The sequence below is a fragment of the Saccopteryx bilineata genome, chromosome 4, assembly GCF_036850765.1.
Source record: "Saccopteryx bilineata isolate mSacBil1 chromosome 4, mSacBil1_pri_phased_curated, whole genome shotgun sequence".
NCBI lineage: Eukaryota > Metazoa > Chordata > Mammalia > Chiroptera > Emballonuridae > Saccopteryx > Saccopteryx bilineata.
This window is the reverse complement of record NC_089493.1, coordinates 238979605-238995681: the sequence shown is the minus strand read 5'-3', so window position 1 is coordinate 238995681 and position 16077 is coordinate 238979605. Positions and strand designations below refer to the sequence as shown.

Sequence of the window (16077 nt, the reverse complement as noted above, 5' to 3'; positions counted from 1 at the left end):
ATTAAAAATCAATTCTGGAATATAATCTAGGTATACTTGATGAAGCTCTACACATGGGAAAAAAACTTGCTTAAAGTCTCTTACAAAGAAGAACAAAGACAACCCAAAACCAGCCAAAGAAAGGAGATAATAAAAATCAGAGCAGAAATAAATGAAATAGAGAACAGAAAAACTATAGAAAAAATTAACAAAACAAGGAGCTGGGTTCTTTGAAAAGATCACCAAAATTGACACACCCTTGGCAAGACGCACCAAAGAAAAAAGAGAAAGGACTCATATAAACAAAATCCAAAATGAAAGAGGAGAAATCACCACAGACATCATAGATATACAAAGAATTATTGTAGAATACTATGAAAAACTATATGCCACAAATTCAACAATCTAGAAGAAATGGATAAATTCCTAGAACAATACAACCTTCCTAGACTCAGTCATGAAGAAGCAGAAAGCCTAAACAGACCAATTAGCAGGGAGGAAATAAAAAAAAGTATTAAAAACCTCCCCAAAAATAAAAGTCCAGGTTATACTAGTGAATTCTATCAAACATTCAAAGAAGACTTGGTTCCTATTCTACTCAAAGTCTTCCAAACAATTGAAAAAGAAGCAATACTTCCAAACACATTTTATATGGCCAACATAACCCTCATACCGAAACCTGGCAAGGACGACACAAAGAAAGAAAACTACAGACTAATATCTCTAATGAATACAAATGCTAAAATACTAAACAAAATACTAGCAAATCAAATACAACAACATATTAAAAAAATAATACGTCATGATCAAGTGGGATTCATCCCAGAATCTCAAGGATGGTTCAACATACATAAAACGGTTAATGTAATACACCATATCAACAAAACAAAGAACAAAAACCACATGATCTTATTAATAGATGCAGAAAAGGCATTTGATAAAATATAACACAACTTTATGTTTAAGACACTCAACAAAATGGCTATAGAAGGAAAATATCTCAATATGATAAAGGCCATATATGATAAACCATCAGCTAACATCATATTAAATGACATTAAAACTGAGGACTTTCCCTTAAATCAGGAACAAGACAGGGTTGTCCACTCTCTCCACTCTTATTTAACGTGGTGCTAGAAGTTCTAGCCAGAGCAATCAGACAAGACAAAGAAATAAAAGGCATCCATATCGGAAAAGAAGAAGTAAAGGTATCACTTGTTGCAGATGATATGATCCTATACATCGAAAACCCCAAAGACTCCACAAAAAGATTACTAGAAACAATAAACCAATACAGTAAGGTTGCAAGATACAAAATTAATATACAAAAGTCCATAACCTTTCTATATGCCTACAATGAAACATTAGAAAACAAACTCAAAAAAATAATCGCTTTCACGATTGCAACAAAAAAATAAAATACCTAGGAATAAACATAACAAAGAATGTAAAGAACCTATAGAACAAAAACTACAAAGTATTGTTAAGGGAAATTGAAAAAGATACAATGACATGGAAAAATATTCCTTGTTCTTGGTTAGGAAGAATAAATATAATCAAAATGGCCGTATTACCCAAAGCAATATATAAATTTAATGCAATTCCCATCAAAATTCCAATGACATTTTTTAAAGAAATGGAACAAAAAATCATCAGATTTATATGGAAATATAAAAAAACCCAAATAGCCAAAGCAATTCTAAGGAAAAAGAATGAAGCTGGGGGCATTACAATACCTGACTTCAAACTATATTATAGAGCCATGACAATCAAAATAGCATGGTGTTGGCAGAAAAATAGACACTCAGACCAATGGAACAGAATAAAAAATCCAGAAATAAAACCACATATATATGGTCAAATAATTTTCAATAAAGGGGCCAACAACACAGAATGGAGAAAAGAAAGCCTCTTCAACAAATGGTGTTGGGAAAACTGGAAAGCCACATGCAAAAGAATAAAACTCGACAACAGCTTGTCCCCTTGTACAAAAATTAATTCAAAATGGATCAAAGACCTAAATATAAGACCTGAAACAATAAAGTACATAGAAGAAGATATAGGTACTAAACTCATGGACCTTGGTTTTAAAGAGCATCTTATGAATTTGACTCCAAAGGCAAGAGAAGTGAAGGCAAAGATGAATGGGACTACATCAGACTAAGAAGATTTTGCTCAGCAAGAGAAACTGACAACAAAATAAACAGACAGCCAACTAAATGGGAAATTATATTTTCAAACAACAGCTCCGATAAGGGCCTAATATCCAAAATATACAAAGAACTCATAAAACTCAATAACAAACAAACAAACAATCCAATAAAAAAATGGGAAGAGGACATGAACAGACACTTCTCCCAGGAAGAAATACAAATGGCCAACAGATATATGAAAAGATGCTCAGCTTCATTAGTTATTAGAGAAATGCAAATCAAAACTACAATGAGATACCACCTCACACCTGTTAGATTAGCTATTAACAACAAGACAGGTAATAGCAAGTGTTGGAGAGGCTGTGGAGAAAAAGGAACCCTCATTCACTGTTGGTGGGAATGTAAAGTAGTACAACCATTATGAAAGAAAGTATGGTGGTTCCTCAAAAAACTGAAAATAGAACTACCTTATGACCCAGTAATCCCTCTACTGTGTATATACCCCCAAAACTCAGGGACATTGATACGTAAAGACACATGGAGCCCCATGTTCATTGCAGCATTGTTCGCAGTGGCCAAGACATGGAAACAACCAAAAAACCCTTCAATAGATGACTGGATAAAGAAGATGTGGCACATATACACTATGGAATACTACTCAGCCATAAGAAATGATGATATCGGATCATTTACAACAAAATGGTGGGATCTTGATAACATTATATGGAGTGAAATAAGTTATTTCACTTATTTATGGAGTGATATAAGTTTATTTCTCCATAAATCAGAAAAAACTAAGAACTGCATGATTCCAAACACAGGTGGGACATAAAAACGAGACTAAGAGACATGGACAAGAGTGTGGTTGTTGGGAGGGGGGGAAGGGAGGGAGAGAGGGAGGGGGAGGGGCACAAAGAAAACCAGATAGAAGGTGACGGAGGACAATCTGACTTTGGGTGATGGGTGTGCAACATAATTGAATGACAAGATAACCTGGAGATGTTTTCTTTGAACATATGTATCCTGATTTATTGATGTCACCCCATTAAAATTAATAAAAATTTATAAAAAAAAGTAATAGAAATATAAAAAATAAAAAAAAGAAAGAAAAGTTTCTTTACAAGTTCATGTCTATTGCTTTAGCTTTATAGAGCAGCCATCCCTAAGTAAACTCATATTGAAGAAACATGTAGAAAAACTTTGCCAATCATGTGTTCAATCAACCATCAGAATGAATCTATTATGTGTACAGAGTCACTGCATTATCTTCCCAAACACAAGAAGCTATTTGGGATCTATACATTAAATACATTTTTGTTGGCATTCAACAACCAAAAAATTGTAAAAGAATTAGAAATAACTTATTTTTTCAGAGCATTAAAATTACCTTCAAAAATATAAGTGAGGCTCTGGCTGGTTGGCTCAGTGGTAGAGCGTTGGCCTGGCGTGCAGGAGTCCGGGGTTCAATTCCTAGCCAGGGCACACAGGAGAAGCACCCTTCTGCTTCTCCACCCCTCCCCCTCTCCTTCGTCTCTGTCTCTTCCCCTCCCGCAGCCAAGGCTCCATTGGAGCAAAGTTGGCCTGGGCGCTGAATATGGCTCTATGGCCTCTGCCTCAGGCGCTAGAATGGCTCTGGTTGCAACAGAGCAACACCCCAGATGGGCAGAGCATCGCCCTCTGTTGGGCATGCCAGGTGGATCCTGGTCGGGCACATGCGGGAGTCTGTCTGACTGCCTTCCCGTTTCCAACTTCAGAACAATATAAATAAATAAATAAATAAATAAATAAATAAATAAATAAAATATAAGTGATCATGATCAAGTTATTAATTAAAATTACATGATAAATTTAATGCTACAATATTAAAATCTTATGGATTTGACTTCAGGCCATCATCCAGCTAAATTTCGCATTCTATTCTTATTAATTAAATGGTAACAAGTGTTCTTACTAGACTAAAAGACTCTATAACCGAATAAGATTCAGTTTTGGAAACAAGTCTCTCAATCTAAGTTTATTTTTATTATCTATATGGCTATCATTATTAGGCCATCTGAACTTGCAGAATAAAACTCATGTTCTCCATCAGCTAAAACCTTTTATGTATTACAGTTTATTAAAGTGTCCTAATTAAACTGAGTGAGTGCCAGGCCCTGGCCCAGTAGCTCAGTTAGAGCATCATCCCAATATGCTAAGACTGCAGGTTCAATATCTGGTCAGGGCACAACTGGTGAATGCATAAATAAGTAGAGCAACAAATCGATATTTCTCACTCACTCTCTCTCTCTCTCTAAAATCAACGTTAAAAAAACAATTTTTTAACTGAGCGAATGCCAAGAATTAATGTTCATATCCTAAAGGTACACGTGCACTCTAAATTTTTTGGTTTTATTTTTTTTATAATTAAATTTATTAGGTTACACTGGTTAATAAAGTTATATAGGTTTCAAGTATACAATTCTGTGACATATCATCCATATATTACACTATGTTCCCAGCATGCAAATCAAAATTACAATGAGATACCACCTCACGCCTGTTAGATTAGCTATTATCAACAAGACAGGTAATAATAAGGGGTGAAGAGGCTGTGGAGAAAAAGAAACCCTCATTCACTGTTGGTGAGAATGTAAACTGGCACAGCCACCATGGAAAACAGTATGGAGGTTCCTCAAAAAATTAAGAGTAGGCCCTGGCCTGTTGGCTCAGTGGTAGAGTGTGGGTCTGGCGTGCAGGAGTCCTGGGTTCGATTCCCAGCCAGGGCACACAGGAGAAGCACCCATCTGCTTCTCCACCCCTCCCTCTCCCTTTCCTCTCTGTCTTTCTCTTCCCCTCCCGCAGCCAAGGCTCCACTGGAGCAAAGTTGGCCCGGGCGCTGAGGATGGCTCTATGTCCTGTGCCTCAGGCGCTAGAATGGCTCTGGTTGCAACAGAGCGACCCCCAGATGGGCGGAGCATCGCCCCCTGGTGGGCATGCTGGGTGGATCCCAGTTGGGCACATGCGGGAGTCTGTAAGACTACCTCCCTGTTTCCAGCTTCAGAAAAATACAAAAAAATAAATAAATAAATTTAAGAGTAGAGCTACCATATGACACAGCAAACTCCCTTGTTACTATCTACCTGAAAAATTAAAAATAATTTATTTGCAAAGATACATGTATCCCTATGTTCATACAGCATTATTCGTAGTGGCCAAGCCATAGAAACGTGCAGTCTTCTAATGAAATGAGCACTAGAGGCTAGCAGTGATTTCCCCAAATGCTTTCTCAGGATGTATCAAGTTTTGTTTAAAATATAACCAAACAGAGTAAGTTTGAAAAACACTGTATACAACCAAATTTTAAATATTTCACCATTTAAAATCAATGAGCGTTTTCTCAGAGCCACTAATTTCCTAACATGCCCTTATTCTATGATATGGAACAGTTCATGGAACATCACTTATGAATCAGTTTTCTAGTTTGTTATTATTGCTGCTGTTTCAAGAAGATGTTATCTTATTTTTCATACCAAATTTGATATATTATCTAAGGACCCGCACATTTAACCCTTTGCTCATTTTTTTCTCCTACCTACCTTAATCCCTACTTGGCAAATTCTAAATCCATGATGTATCTTGTTCTTCAGCTTATAATTATATAAACATTCAATCTACTGTTGAGAACATGACTCTGAAAAGTCGTCCTCTGATGGCAGAAGAGAAAGCTAGAAGGAGCTGTCATACCTAAACCGGTGATTTGCAGACTTTCTTCATACAAGCATAAAAATAAGCAGGATCGGATTTATTCTGTTTTGAGTCACCATTACTAGCAGCCTAATGCCATCCCTAACTCATATACTTCTTCATAGGGACATATCTGCCAACATCGAGTCAACATTAGTCCACAGTCCAAGATCAAGAGGCTACCCTATGCTGGCTGCTGTTTATAATTCTCTTGTGTTTTGAAATTTGCAACTTAAAAATGTGACAATGACTTGCTAACTGTTCATTACTTTTCAATGAAGTATGAAGTGCTTGCAAAGCAAACTTACAAATGTCAAGTACAACTTGAGAATTCTTGTGTTTTTCCCCCTCTAAGATTCAGTTTTGCACAGGGACATCTTTATAAGCAAAAAGTAATACTGAACACGTGGAAGATATAATGTTGGGCCTTTTCAAAGGTGATGAGACAGAAAATGTTGCATAGCAGAAACTCAATGGCCTGTACCCAAATCTCTGAATATGGCAGCCAGAAGAGAGCAAGTAGGCAGTGCAGGAGAATGACTTCTTTTTTTACTCTGGGAAACCTGAGTCTGATTCTAAGCAGCCTCATGTTTAAACTCTCAGTAACCCAAGAAGACAGGAATAAATGAAAAGGAAAAATTGAAGATCTGACCTTACTTTCAAAAATCCTTGAAGCCAAAAAAAAAAAAAATGCTTTCTATGGGAGAAACACCAACATCATTATCATCCACGAGTGTTTGCTACTTAAGTTCAATTTAACCTCAGTAGATGGATGCCAAAGATATGTCACAAGAAAATTGAGGAGATATTCAAAATACTACCATGAATATATTTTTAAGGCCTTAAGTCAACTAATGAAACTTCAAGAATATTTTTTACCAAATTTCTAGAAAGACAGTTAAAATATTATTAGCAAAATTTAACTAATACTGATTATAATTAGTAATATCAATTATGAATCAATTTTTTACATAAAAAAGATTCACTTTTTAAATCTCTATTATAAGAAAATCAGAGCATATTTTTAATGATTTTAAAGTATTATCACAACATACCACTGTTGATATAAAAAAAATAAAAGTCTGGAAGAAATAATAAACTGTAGTGAATCATCAACACACCTTCCCCAGTGGAAGAACTCTGCACTGATCCTAATGAATGGTGACCTGAACTCTAGCATGATGATGGAAATCTTGCTATCACAAAGGATAAGCCTTCCCATTATTGGGAAGCACTGTTTTAAAAAGCCTGTGCTTTTCTGAGCCAGAGCCTGTACTCATTGTTTCTAATTCTGCAATATAAAAATAACAGCTTCTACTCCCTCATTCATTCATCTAACAAACCTGCAAAACATAGAACATTGGCTTTGATACCAATACCCAGCCCATCCCTTCTCACCCCAGTTCCTCATATTATCCATATATGACAAGGTTTCTAGGTTCTTCTATTTGCTGGCTATGCTTCTAGGCTTATTCTTTTTTTGTCAACGTCCCTCTAAAAAATAAGGCATCTGAGACCAACTAAATATAAAATAGTATTAAATATTTAATCATATTAATTAACTTTCTATACATGAAGTGTAGCTCTTTATCTCCGAATTATAACTATGATTTTGATACCAAATCCTTAGTCAGGAAGGTATCCCAATTACTACACCATACTTGGGAGAAAAATCAGTTTTATAATACTGCTTTACTACTGCATTTGTAGAAATGCACTGCAATAAAAATCTAAGATAGCTAGCACTTTACCAAAAGACTTCTTGAAAAATGCTTTGAAAATTGGTAGTGTTTCTTCTATAGCAATATTTATAAAGGATATTATTAATGTGGTCTGATATACAGTGACAAGTTCATCAAAAGATAAAAGCTCGTGACCCAAAATATTAAAAGATTTTAAGATAACCTTTCAATAATTATATTACCTGGTACCATAATCCACAACCACCCAATCTTTTGCAGTTCCTGTGATAGCATCATGATGTTGAAACAGTCCCAAATTCCTTCTGGCTTCTGTAAGCATCGTGTAATGGGATGATGAAAGAAATGCACTTATCTTGTGTTTCTGAGCTTGTTTCAAGGCGAAATAGTAAAGAATTTCAGCAGCCCTAATTGCATAAAATAGTCATTAATTTTTATTTCAAAACAATCATTTTAGTTTGCTACCTAAAATATATGGCATTGACACATTTGCAAATGTGGTTTTTAAAAATCCACAATTTCAGTACAAACAACTTATAAGATAGATATTGATAATAAACATTTGTATAGAACCACCAAGGTATCTATCTGATCTAAATTCTCAATCATCAAAGAATATCATTTTTATGTTGATACAAAGGACTTTCATTCTAGATGGGTATGATTCAAGATAGGTTTATTAAAAAATCTTTAAAAAAGAGCCACGGCTTGATGGAATAAAAATACAAGGTTCTTTATGGAAAACGTGAAGAACGATGGAGAGAAAATCAGGATAGCCAGCAAATGCATTAAGATATCAGAAAAAAGGAGAGATCTGCAGTGCTTTCTAAAAAAATAAATTCCTTTAAATTATTGAAAAAGATACTAAATAATCTCTGCTTTTTAATTCTAAACCTTCTAAATTTAGAATCATAAATTTTGAATAAAGGAAACTGTGTATATATGTTTATACATAGCCACAGCAAATATTTCTGGTTTTGAAAAAAATATGTATGTATGCATGCATATGTGTATATAGCTCCCAAAACGTAAGAAAATGGTATTTAAAAATATTTCTTCTTTATGCTATTCTATTTTATCCAAATATTTTTACAAATGAGCATTAGGGTAAAATATCACAATCATCAGACAATAAACTTATTTTCAAATAAGTCAATTTTTATGAAATTCATAATTATATTTTTATTTATTTCTAAACAGAACTTTCAAACTATATGACCCATAGTAACTACTTCACCTTAAATATGTTCAATAAATCAACACTGAATTAACATTCATATCTCTTTGCCACTAAAAAAACACCCTTAAAAATCACTCAGTGGCCTAAAAGAATCTCTGTATCATTTAGTATTGGCTGTTTTTATCATAGGTAATTCAGAATAACCTAACAGATAACCAATATTCTATTCAGCAAAATGCATAAATCATCTGGCACATTTGTGAACATTCAAAAACACTATCAAAAAGATTAGGCTTTTGTAATAATGATAACAGTAGCACAACAGTAAAATAATAAAAGTGCCCTATTGTAGCCAAGTGCAACTCTTCAAGAAATTCATGTTTTTTATCAAAAGGCTTTCCAAAATGTACTCAGTTTTCACTAGCTACATAGAAAACGGTAGGCGTGCTATAACTTTTTAATATCAAGATTCATCAGGAAAATTAATCACTATGAATTCATGATCTGAACTGAATTGAAAATGAATTCATCATGAAAATTAATTACTCTCCTGGGCAACACATTCATACAAAAAGCCTCAGGAGGCCCTGGGGTGATTATCAATTACTGAAAACTGTACTCTCCACTATGATAGCCACTAGTGACATGTGGCTATTTACACTTGAATTAATTAAAATTAAATTAAGAGTTCAGTTCTGCAGTCACACTGGTCACATTTCAAGTGCTCAATAGTTACATGCAGTTAGCAGCTACCACACCAAACAGTGCAGAAATGGAGTATTTCTTCTTCTTCTTTTTTTAATTCAGTGAGAGGAGGCAAGGCAGAGACAGACTCCTGCATGCACCCCAACCAGGATCCACCTGGCAAGCCTATTAGGGGGTGATGTTCTGCCCATCTGTTGCTCAGCAACGTCTTTCTAGCGTCTGAGGCAGAGGCCACGGAGCCATCCTCAGCGCCCAAGAGTCAACTCGCTCCAATCATGGCTGTGGGAGGATGAGGAGGAGGAGGAGAGAGGGAGAGAGAGGAAGAGAAGCGAGAGGGGGAGGGGTGGAGAAGCAGACAGGCACTTTTCCTGTGTGCCCTGTCCAGGAATAGAACCTGGGACATCCACATGCTGGGCCAATGCTCTACCACTGAGCAAACTGGCCAGGCCGTAGAAATGAAGTATCTCTATCACTGCAGAATGCTCTACTGGACAGTGATTCAAAGTCCTACTGAATAATGCTGACATAGTGTTCACATGTTTCCTATGGACTTAGTTCTATCTTCTCCATGTCAGTTTATTTTTTTTCACTCTGCCTCCACCAAACTTCACCTTTTTTACAAATTTTGTTCTTCTAAACAGAAAACCATACCTACAGAAATATGTTTCAAATAAGTAAGAGCTGAGATGAGCCTCTAAAGTTCTCCTACCTACAAAACACATTTGTTTCAAATTATGGATTTTGAGGCCCACATTCTAGATACCAATAGGCCCTATTTTCTCTTTTTGACACACGCCCATTTCCAGTAATTCAGCCCAATTACTGACCTGCAGACACACATGACAGTGTCACTGAATAGTATCATGGTGTGCTAATAATGCAGGTTATTAATTAGAAAAATATAAAACAAAGATTAGAACTCTCAGAAAAACACTAATTACATAAATTGCTTTTCCTTCTAAAACAAAAGCCCATGTAGTAATTTGATTATGCTTAGGAGACATTCTGATTCATTAAAATTTCACAATTACATTAAACATATCCTGACACTCCATAAATGTTATATATTTCACAAAACTCTACAAAAAGGCTATTATAACATAAAAGAAGTGAGGAACTAAATGTAACTTATAAAGGTAAATGTACCTTAAATTGGATTCCAATATTCTGTCCATTCGTTTATAAAAAGGTCTGGATGTAAAGTAGCCACTCCAGTAATGATCGTCTCTGTCGGCGTAAGTGAAAAAATCTCCACTTACAACAGGGAATATTGACTGGCTATTCTTTCTATTAGCTGCATCTTCTTTATCCACAGCATCAAAATAATCTGATAAAGTCCCAAACTGTATCTAGAAAAAAAATTACACTTCAATTATTCATAGTTACCTTAAAATTACTTTTGAACTAAAAAGAAAAGTTTCTAATAAATATTTAAAATAACCTTTGAAATAAAGATGAATGAATCTGATCACTCAGATTTTAAAAAATCTCAGTAGCAGGGGGGAATACTCAGGTGACTCTTACTTGCATCAAGTCCCAAATTAAACTAAGAGAAAACCTGTTGGCCTAAGCAGTTAGAAGAAAAGCTATTTAGATCTACAAATTTAAAAATCTCCCTATTTATCTGAATAATTTCAAAATGTCCAATGATCAGAACATGGAATAATTCAGAGATGAAAGAAAAAGGGGAAACATAAAAAATAAGAGACATTTTGAGCTAAATGTTCCAGAAGTCTGGAATAAAAAGTTTTGGTCGTCATTAAGTACTTTCATATGCCATATACACAGACCCTTCTCCTGTTCTCCCCTTCCCCTCAGTCTGGGTTCCTATAAAGAGCAAGGGAGAACAGCACGTCATTTTTTAAAAATGGACTTTATCAGTGGGTAACACTGAACAGAGAAGTAAAACATAAAGAGTGACAAGTTGACTGCTCAAATAAATAGGTTTTTCTAATGATTCAAATTTTCAGTACATAAATCCATTTTTATAAGACCAAACTTTTCTATATATCAAAAGAAAAAAGAAATATTATACAGACCTTGTAAATAAATATTTTAATAAACATAAACTTCAACACGAATGTATTCCTTTTAATAGAAGTTGCTAATTTTGTTGTTTCCTAGTTTATACACTACACAGCCATACATACACAGATATTAAAGGCCATTTTGATTCAGTGTGGCAGGAAAAAAATAAAAGCAGTTCTAAATAGTGAGTAGCACACGAGTAGAGTGATTAAGAGGTCTAATATTTGTAAAAGGTTAGTTGTATTCAAGTTGGATCCAGATGGCATGAGTTTAACTTCTATCTCTGACACCTGACATGTAGCCTTGACTATACTATTATTATCTCTCCATGTTATAGCTAATGGAGTTCTATGGAAAATGCTTAGAAAAATGACTGGCAAATAATGGTGTAAATTTTAGCTATTATTTCTCCATTGCAAATGCAAAATTTCAACTGGAAACACAACGATATTAGTAAGAAAAGCATAATGATTATAATATCATTTTGATATAATAAATTTTGTAATAGCAAAACAGATGACCATTTCTAAATCCTAACATTTACATTAAAAAAAGCAATTTTCAATTATTTTCAATTATATTATCCACTTTCATCCTGGCTTCACTAAAGACAGAGTGTCTTGGGCAAGTTAATCTAACGTGTGCCTCAGTTTCCACACCTATAATATAGATAATTATAATACCTAGCAGAAAATGTTCAGAGATTAAATAAGTCAAATAAGGTGAAGGACTTAAAAAAGTTAATAGCAAATATTAAGTAGTCAATATAATTTAGCTAATATTTTAAGTATTCTTCCTCAATCACATTAGGAAGTAGTGTGTGTGTGTGTGTGTGTGTAAGAAGAATGTGTGTGTAGCCATATAAGAAATAAGGGTCACAGATACAAGAAAATAGAGCATTAACTTCAGACCTAGTAGGTATAAATGATCTGAGAGAAGTATATAATGGCAAAATATTCAATAATTTAAATATTTCTAAGTTGTATTTTGCTCATCTAAACAATGAGATTTCTATTCTATAACAAAAATCTCTTTCAGTTTCAAATTTTAAGAAACCATGGCATGCTACAGTGTTAACAGTAACAACTTACTATACCTTTTAAAAAATATCTCAATTTTTATTAGCCAGAATAAAAATACTTCTTACTTTGCAATTTGATAGAGCAAAGTTTTGTAGCTTAGCAGGCTTTCTCACAAACTTAATTCAATTTTAAAGAGCTAAAATATAATCCTATATCTATGCTACAGTAGTTTTAAAAGAAAATAGTTAAAGTAAGTTTTTCTATAGTCTCTGGTAGTTCAAATAAAGTAAATATTTGAACACTTAAATATAACCAAAGAAACATATTTAAATAGATTTTATATTAAAAAGCAACAATTAAATCTTAGACATAACCTTAATCTTATCTCTTGTATCAGGACATCATACATGAAAAATTACATAAGTTGTTAAGTAAATTATTAATGGCAAACTGGCTATCTTGGTTAGTACAATACCAATTTTTTAGCTAGTCAATTACTCATGTTTTTCTTTTCATTAAGAGAAAATAATAATAAATATTAAGTTTTCAGCTTAGACAAAAAAACTTCAAATATCCCACTAAGAGACACAACTAGATAAACTATAAAAGAAAAAAGATTTTATTTAAAAATATAGAAGAGCAATTAATGCAGTCAGAGCCTGAGGGACAAGAGTTCTTGAAAGAAAGAAAATGTATCAAGGTTAAAACTCAAAAGCCAATCATATTTTTATATATGAAATATACTATGTTCATGGATTAGATGGCCTAATATTTGTAAAAGGTTAGATGTATTCAAATTGATCCATATATTAAATGCAATTCTAATTAAAGTGTCAGCTTTTTTTTTGATAAAAATTTAAAAGTTGACCCTACATAAAATCACAAAGAACTAAAAATAACCAATGCAATCTTGGAAGGAAAACAAACTTAGAAGACTGATCTTACCAGATAATAAGATCTGTTATAAAGCTCTAGTAATTAGACAGTATGAGATCAGTCAAGTAGACAAAATCGAAGAGTTTAGACACAGATCCATTCAAATGTAGCCTGACTCATTACTAATGACAAAGATACTGCTGCAGTGTGGTAGGCAAACTATGTTTTATCAATAAATAATCCTGGATATTCATGTGGGCAAATGTGCACAGTATCTTGATTTCTACACTCACATGACTCATAAGAATCAATTCCAGGGCGGCAAGATGGCCGTGGAGTAGGTGGACATACCAACATCCTCCACCAAGAACCAAAGTGGATTACAACCTAATTTTAAGAACAATCATCTGGAAAAATCAACTTTGGACTAAACTAGAGGACTCTTTAACCAAGGATCACTGAAGAAGCCACACTGAGACTGGTAGGAAAAGAGAAAACGTGCAGAGGGCCTCCCAGCTCCTGGGAGCAAACAGCAGCCCAGAGGGATTTGTGTGGTGGGAAGTGAGTTTAACAGAGAAGGGAAGGTCCTAAGCCCCAGGAACAAAGCCCCAGCCTGCAATCATAAGACCTAGAAGAGCGTATGGACAGTATTTAGCTGTGAAATAAGTCAGAATACTGTTTGTGAGAAAGAGACAGATTTCTCAGATCCAGGATTCTTTTTAAAGAGATGGTGCAGAAAACCTTTCACAACCACTCATCCGGAACTCTGGGAGACTGAGAGAGTTGAAAGGACCCGAATAGCAGGAAGAGAGTGTAATCTAGGAGGCACAGGAAGAAACAGTTTGAGGGACAGCCACCCTAACCCCTGAGTCACTCCCTAAATCTGAAGTGAATATTTCCCCTGGAACCAGCAAAACCAGGAAAGGGAAGCAGGACACCAGCCAAACAAGCTCTGCCACAGCACTCAGAGTAGAGAAGGAGGGAGCCAGTAGGAATATAGTATTGAGTGTTAAGGTTTGAGTCGCGGGGGGTGGAGCAAAGGCTGAGGCCCCCCATGGAGGAGAGGCAAAAACAGCAGTGACTGCCACAGCGGGCCCACGCCAACAACGCCCATAACCAAATGCCTGAGGTAGAGGCAGAGGAGATGGTAGGGCTGCTGACAGATCACACCTTGGGAAAAAAGAGGGCACACCCATTAGACTCCAGTGGCCACACCCTTCTTATACACAGACAAAATGGGAAGGCAGAGAACAACCCAAATGAATCTAGAGAAATCTCCAGAAAAAAACTTGAATGAGTTAGATATAACCAAATTACCAGATGTAGAGTTTAAAATAATAATTGTTAGGGTGCTCAAAGATCTTAGAACAACCATAGCTGGACATAAAAAGCATAATAATAGTGATAGCAAGTATCAAAAAGAACACTGAAATAGTAAAAAAGAATCAGTCAAAAATGACAAATACAAATCAGAAATGAAGACCACAATGAAAGAAATTAAAAGCAGGATGGATGAAGCTGAGGACTGAATCAGCAAGTTGAGGACAAGATAAACAAAGGCACGGAAGCAGAATAGCAAAAAGAAAACAGACTCAAACAGTCTGAGAAAATTCTAAGAGAGCTCTGTGACAACATGAAGAGAAATAACATCCGCATCATAGGGGTTCCTAAAGAAGAATAGAAAGAACAAGGGATACAGACCTTGTTCAATCAAATCGTAGCTGAAAACTTCCCTAAATTGATGCAGTAAAAAGTCACACAAGTTCAAGAAGCACAGAGAATTTCATTACAGAGAAACCAAAAAAAATCTATACCAAGACAGATCATAATTAAAAAACCAAACCTAAGAGATAAAGAGAAAATATTAAAAGCTGCTAGAGAAAAAAAGGCTATCACCTCCAAAGGAGCCCCCATAAGGATAACATCCGACTTCTAAACGGAAACACTCGAGGTCAAAAAGAAATGGCAAAAAATATTCAAAGTAATGCAGAACAAGAGCTTATAACCAAGACTACTTGATCCAGCAAGGCTATCATTTAAAATTGAATGAGAAATAAAAAACTTCCCAGACAAAAAAAAAACTCAAGGAATTCATTACAACCTAACCAATGCTGCAAAAAATGTTAAGGGACCCTTTTTTAACAGAGAAAAGGGGAGAAAGAATATAGTAAAAGAGGAATATAGCTATAAAGAATAAAATGGTAGTAAACAACTACATATCAATAATAACCTTAAATGTAAATGGATTAAATGATCCAGTCAAAAGACATAGGATAGCTGCATGGATGAGAAAACAGGACCCATACATATGCTGTCTACAAGAGACACACCTGAAAACAAAAGATGCACACAGACTGAAGGTAAAGGATGGAAAAAAATATTTCATGCAAATGGAAATGAAAAAAAAAGCTGGGGTAGCAATACTTCTATCAGACAAAATGGACTTTAAAACAAAGGCTATAGTAAAAGATAAAGAAGGTCTCTACATAATGATAAAGGGAGTAATCCAACAGGAAGATATAACCATTATAAATATCTATGTACCTAATATAGGAGCACCTAAATATATAAAGCAGACTCTGATGGACATAAAGGGCGAGATCAACAGCAATACTATAATAGTAGATTTCAATATCCACTAACATCACTAGATAGATCCTCAAGAAAGAAAATTAACAAAGAAACAGCAGACTTAAAGGACACACTAGATC

At 34.7% G+C, this 16077-nt stretch overlaps 1 protein-coding gene across 1 annotated transcript in view; it reads right to left on the bottom strand.

The window, feature by feature from the left end:
* MAN2A1 (mannosidase alpha class 2A member 1) overlaps positions 1–16077 on the bottom strand; it is a 190852-nt gene that overhangs the window by 88554 nt on the left and 86221 nt on the right. The window contains exons 9-10 of the mRNA XM_066273982.1: positions 10587–10789; positions 7780–7962 (exon numbers count right to left, since the gene is read on the bottom strand). Coding sequence (XP_066130079.1) covers positions 7780–7962; positions 10587–10789 — 386 coding nt within the window. The remainder of the gene's footprint in view (positions 1–7779; positions 7963–10586; positions 10790–16077) is intronic.